This window comes from Aphanomyces invadans, assembly GCF_000520115.1.
Source record: "Aphanomyces invadans strain NJM9701 unplaced genomic scaffold supercont1.54, whole genome shotgun sequence".
NCBI classification, from domain to species: Eukaryota; Oomycota; class Saprolegniomycetes; order Saprolegniales; family Verrucalvaceae; genus Aphanomyces; species Aphanomyces invadans.
The window spans coordinates 352,348-358,173 of record NW_008580199.1 but is presented as its reverse complement, the minus strand read 5'-3'; the positions used below and the strand labels follow the sequence as shown (position 1 = coordinate 358,173).

The following is a 5,826-nucleotide window of genomic DNA, read 5'->3' as shown; positions in this document are numbered from 1 at the left end:
CAGCCGACTCGCACACATATCCACACAAACGATTTGAGGACAAAATGCACGCGAGGAGCTTTGGCATTTCGTGCTTTCAGTCGCAACATCAAGCACGTAAGCAAGGACAACGTGCGTTTGGCGACGTTGCGGAGCGATGCGCTGTAACAGTACCTTGCGTGAAGAGCTCATGAATGAGCGCAATGTCGTGCGGTTTGAGGAGGGGCAGTTGGTTGACGACCCGCGTAAACGACGACTTGGTCTGTTGCGCGAGGACTGCAAGCACCCGACGCACTTGATGCACCATAGCGTCCAAGTCCCGATGGGTTGCGGACGACGGCGACGAATACGCGAGAAAAGCTTGGTGCAGCTGGGGATGTTCTTGGCCCAGAAGCAATGTCTCGAGCTTCTCCAGCGGCAAGTTCCCTGCGTTATGATGGGTGTCCCAGTGAACGAGCAAATTGTACATGGTTTCGCTCCAGTTGTCTTGGTCTTGATGTAAAGCACTGTTGTGGGGCTGTGGAGTTGTGGAGGTTGTGGAAGGTCCTGGGGGGGGAGGCTTGAGCCATGAAGAAGACACCCGTACACATGACAGCAACCAAAGGAACCATCTGCAAGCAAGGGCGGGCAATACGAACCACGACTGTGATCACACACAGGGACATGCGCCGATGATCGTAGTTGGGGATGTGCAAATTCGCACACGAGCTGCAAAAGGATGCAAGAAAAAAAGTCAAACACCGCGCGTACCTCGTTGCGTACGGTTGGCGGGGATGGTTGGGGCTGCTGGTGGTGGAGACGATGCTTGAGATCGCGTCGCATGATGGGTGCGATGTTGCACCGCTTCTGGATGGGTCGTTGCAGGAACATCGGCGACAGAAGGTTCAACGTGGTGCGTGGGTGGTTCCTTCTCCAGAATGAGCTCGTACGTGTGATTCGGCTGAATGAGCTGAGGAAATGCCGTCGCGAGGGAAAGCGGCAAGAACGTTTTGGTCTTCAGATGCACAAAGCCCAGCACGTTGCCTTGCTTGTCCAACGTGACAGGGTCGACAAATGCCGCCAGAAGCAGCACACTGCACTCGGCCGGGGACATTCCTTCGTACACTGCGACCTTCTTCGTCTGGCTGCGGTATCGGATTTCAGCTACGCTTACAGACACGTGCTGATGGCGCTGGTCCGTCGACACCGGTGGCGCAAGCATCATCACGGAGTCGTCGATCCCTCGAATCTTTCTTTGTTCATGATCACAGGATGGCACGCCGGATAAAATATCCGGATATTGACCGGATGTTTTGTATTTTCGTGTCATTTTGCATTTCTCGACATTTTCGAAGTATTTTTCAATTGTTTTCCGATTTATCAAGGAAAAGCACGCATAAACAGATTTTTATGCGCATGCCCGAAACCTCATGCGAATGGCTCAATCGGTGGGGGGTCACAACGACCACCCGATCTCCGCAAGGGGTTCCGTGCTTCATCCAGGCTAGCAATCGGTATCCATTGTCCAGCAGGTCGACCTGCGGGAATGGCATTGTGCACGGATGTGCTGTCGCCCTTTGGGGGTGACCTGGTACGGTGCCGCCGACTTCTTCATGAGATGGAACGACATTCAAAGCGCTGACGCGTGCGGAAAACCACCAAGGCAATATGTGCAAGTCCATAGCAGCGTGGTTGAACAACGAGTTGCTCCCTTTGCCACAGCAACATCTTCGTCAGCGCAGTTCGTGGTTTGAAGAAGCCCGCCGTCGAGAGGGTTTCGTCAGCTTGATCGATTCGTGTCGACCAAAGTCTACCCCCGAAACAGAAACAACCCCCACGGGAAGATTGAATCGGCGCGCGGGTGTCAGCTATCCATCTATTCATGGCCACAAGTTGGTCCATCGGATGGCCCGCACACAACTTGCGGAAACCAGGTTGCTCCGTCGGCAAGGACGACGTGCCTGTCATCCTTGCGAATTTGAGACGCCCCCCAATCCTGCCCAAGAAGCAATCAAGCACACCTGGCCGAGTGGACCGATGGGAAGTGTGTGCCCGCGCTCATGAATTCGCGTTGGAACCATTCAAATTGTCGCGGAACGGAGAATTCCACAACGACGCGCGACCGACGTTTGTAAAAGAACAGCAAGGCTCGAAGGATTCCTTCCGGCCATGGGCATTCTCTTCTTCGTCATCATGACGGTGCGCTGGACGTACGTTAGCATGCGGATGCAGCGCTTGGCTTTGACCGATTGCACGAGGTGCGCGGAACCGTGCTTGGTGGTGGCGGTCCGAAACTTTAGTCGGGATGGTTCTTGTTCGCAGCGACGACGCATTGTCCGCTTGGTCGCAGTGGTCTGGATTGCTCTGGAAAACGATGGCGCGGTGGAAAAAAACACGCTGCTGATCGTTTCTGTGGACGTACAGGTCGATGCAGCATGAACAATCGATTCAAGTGCATGGGAAGGCCACGAGTCGGTCGCAGCACCACACCAAGTCACTGTGCTTGAAATGAAATGCGGAAACCGAGCTTGGTGCCCCATTTGTGTTTAGCTGTATCGCAGACCGCTGGTATGACATGCCACCCAACCGTGTGCACACCACCATGCAGACAACCCCGACGGCTCGCATGGCAAGCGCGCATGCAAAAGCAGCAACGGGTCGTTGGCCATCATGCCGTGATTGAAAGCAAGATGGCTCGAGGGCGGCGGCGCACCGACCGATCCCATTGCAAAATCCCAACACGTTTCGGCGACAGGACGTCTGCCCCCTGCAACGGCGCAACATTCGGTGAAACAAACCACGACTATGGTGTATTGACGACGCATTTGGTTCGAGACCAGCGTCGGTGCGCATTCGGTCGGTCGTTTGCGACACTACTTGTGGCGTTGGGCTAGCCACGCAAGGCCAGCAGCAGCCATCGCTACGATCGTCCACGCAAGCCCGACGTGCTTGGATTTGTGTAGCGATTCCAACTATACACACATTTGACACCATGAGACTCATCGCGCCATGAGAGACAAGTACTTGAACGCGATCCGACACACGAAACCTGTCGCAATGGGCCGTGTAGATAGCTCCCGTCTCGGTATACAAAGCTTGCCATCCATGGCGTCGTTGGGTCGCCAGGAGCTTGAGTTTTTGTTCGAGCAAGTAGCGATATGGGGGCTTCAACACGAGCCAAGCGTCATTGGCATGATCGCAAACTGCGTTGACGTTGGAATCAGCACATGACGGGCAAAAGCGGACGACCAGTCGCGGGCAAATCATACACACGGTCATGTCTCCGTCAATGACGTCGGTGCACCTGCGACACGTAAAGTTTGTCCACGTTTCATGGGTCAAGGCAGCCGCTTGCAGTTGGCACAGGAAGACGTCGATTTGATCGAGCGAGTCCAGCCAGCCGTGTTCAATGTGGATGTAATAGATGGACAGGAGCGCCAGGCAAACGTCCGATAGAGGGCCATGACGCGCTGCGTTGTACGCTTCCTGCGCTAACGCGATCGCTTCGTTTGGATGGCCAAGGCTAAACTGGACCAACGCCCGATGCCGCAGCCCTACACACACACGCGTTCGCTGTTGAGTGTCTGTCGTTCGGCACGAGGTCGTACACGTCGTCAGGTTGGACGTGATGTTGATCGCTCGTGACTTTTGAATGCACTGGCGCAGCAGCTCGTCCGCTTCCACATACTTTCCAGACAAGCGATGGAAAATCCCGACGTTCCCCATTTGATTGATGGTTTCGTGATGGTGTGGGCCGAGGGTGCGCATGCTCTCGTCCAGAACCGGCGCCAACGCCTGCGCCGCGTCTTGGTAGCGGCCTTGCCGGCTGTAGCACACGGCAAAGTTGCCCTGAATCGTTCGGCATCGCACGTGCGTCGGGCCATACAGACGACAGTACCCTTCGTACGCTTGGTGGTACAATTGCTCTGCTTCCGCGCACTTGTTTCGAGCCAAGCAGCAATCGCCGAGGTAATGCAACGTCTTGATCATGTCGTCGTTGTCGTCGGCCTTGCGCGTTTCAAGCGCCAAGCAATCGGTCAGCATCTTCCTGTATCGGTCCGTACACCCCGATCGGCACAACCAGAACCCTGCCTCCCGTAGCGCACTCAACGCCACGTTGTGATCTTTGCCGAGCAGCGTTTGCAGCCGTGGGACGGCTTCGTCAAACATGGGCTCCCATAGCTCCCGCGGTTGCCCCGTGTACGCTTTCAGTTCGGCGAAGCGATACAGTGCCTGCCATCCCCGCCAGAACGTCAAAGGCAGGTTGGCCGCAAACAAATCCATGGCGGACTGGTACACTTCGAGCGCTTCGGTACATCTTCCCACCACGACCAACGTCTGCGCTTGCGTGAACAACCATCGAAACCGATCTTCGGGCGTCGTCGCCACCTTGACTTGATTGCCGACGGTTTGGAGCACCCAAGTTTGCATCACTTCAAAGACCAACCGATCCAACTTGTCGGTGCCGCCAACCGTGTCGTCAATCAGCTTGAAAATGTGGTCGCGGTCGCTCGGTACAGTCGTCGACGAGTGCTTGCAGTTCACTTGAGCCCGCATGCGGTTGATGCTTTCCAGTTCATGAATGTCGTCGAGAAACGCCGCCTGCTGCGTTTTCCCCATCGCGACTTCAAAGCGAGCGTTCAGCACGATCGACAAGTACACTTCGTACACACACCACGTCCGCTTGAGTGTCGCGGGGTCGTGCCACGGACTCAGCACCATCACCATCTTGCCCGTGTCTGCCAGCGCCGTCCGAAAAGCGTGCAAAAACACATCAAACATGACCGTGGGCTCGCCAATGGCATGTTGGTTGTTGGCAAACATGCAAAACCAGAACGACGTGTCCATGTCGAGCGCGTGTTCGTGGCAAAAGTTGTCGATGGCGTCGACAACGTCGAGAAACTTGTACGACCACGAGTGGCTGATGAGCCACTGCGCTGGCTTGGCAAACTTGTCTCCACCTGGCTGGGCGAGAACATGGTCCACCAACGACAATTTGGACAGTTCTGTCGTCGGCATGACGAATCGAGTGCACACGTTGGCCGTCGAGAGGTCTTCAAACGCGGTTCGGCCTCCATGGGCTGCGACGAACTCGTGAAAGTAAGCCAGCGAGAGACCGAGGGAAACCTCATGTGGCTTCATCATCGAGCGTTGTTGAATGGGCCACATGATGGTATGCGCGGGTGTGTGCGCCTGCAGCCAGGTGGTCAAATTTGCATACGACGGAAGCCAGACGACAGTTCAACTTGCGGAATGTTCCGAGCGGTGCTGCACTTCATGACGATTCTCGTTGCCGGAGGCGTGGATTGCCCAGAGCACGCGCGCATGGGTAGTCCCGAGTGGTCGGGTCAGCTTTGGCCGTCACCCTTGCTCAACAACGAACGGGATGGACTTGTCGAGCGATTCTCTCGCTCGGTATCGAACTCGAGAGAGGCTTCTTGCTCCAGACTGTACGTGATGTGTTCAAAAGTAGTGTCTGCACCCAATTCTGGCGACCGCACTACTCCTGCTGCTTCGTACTACGTAGTATGTGAGGGTGCGGCCCCTGTGACGTGGAGCTCCATCACATTGTCAAGCGCATTTGCGTCGAGAAGCGAAATATCTAGACAATTGCCCGAGTCCCTCGATTCGCCCACAACATTGGCCGACGTGTGTCGACAGCCCACGAGCACCCGCAACAGGCGTGCTCGACGACCCAGGTGAGAGACGGCTCCAGCTGGGAATGAACGACGCGCGTCAGGATGCAATGCTCGACCTCCCGCGGACGAGAACGAAAGATGCACGTGGGTACGTTGCGACAACTTGCTTTTGTCGCGGATCGTGGCCGAAACGTGGCAACATGGCATGCCCTCCAGTGGTCGTTGGACA

The 5,826-nt window shown here is 55.9% G+C and overlaps 2 protein-coding genes across 4 annotated transcripts in view; both read right to left on the bottom strand.

The window, feature by feature from the left end:
* Nucleotides 1-1,211, bottom strand: part of H310_13625 (hypothetical protein) — a 3,638-nt gene extending 2,427 nt beyond the window's left edge. Inside the window, exons 1-2 of one of the 3 annotated variants that reach the window (XM_008881189.1) lie at nucleotides 730-1,211; nucleotides 154-525 (exon numbers count right to left, since the gene is read on the bottom strand). In XM_008881189.1, the coding sequence (XP_008879411.1) occupies nucleotides 154-525; nucleotides 730-1,183 (826 nt within the window). In that variant the 5' untranslated portion in view covers nucleotides 1,184-1,211. Of the gene's footprint in view, nucleotides 1-153; nucleotides 526-617; nucleotides 681-729 lie in introns of those variants that run through there. The other 2 variants (XM_008881188.1, XM_008881190.1) reach the window with 2 other exon arrangements.
* A 1,620-nt stretch (nucleotides 1,212-2,831) lies between these two features.
* H310_13624 (hypothetical protein) lies at nucleotides 2,832-5,100 on the bottom strand (the record flags this gene model as incomplete). Its single annotated transcript, XM_008881187.1, has 3 exons — nucleotides 2,832-2,930; nucleotides 2,983-3,512; nucleotides 3,567-5,100. The coding sequence occupies 3 exons, from the start codon at nucleotides 5,098-5,100 to the stop codon at nucleotides 2,832-2,834; spliced, it is 2,163 nt and encodes a 720-aa protein (XP_008879409.1).
* Nucleotides 5,101-5,826: the final 726 nt, after the last annotated feature.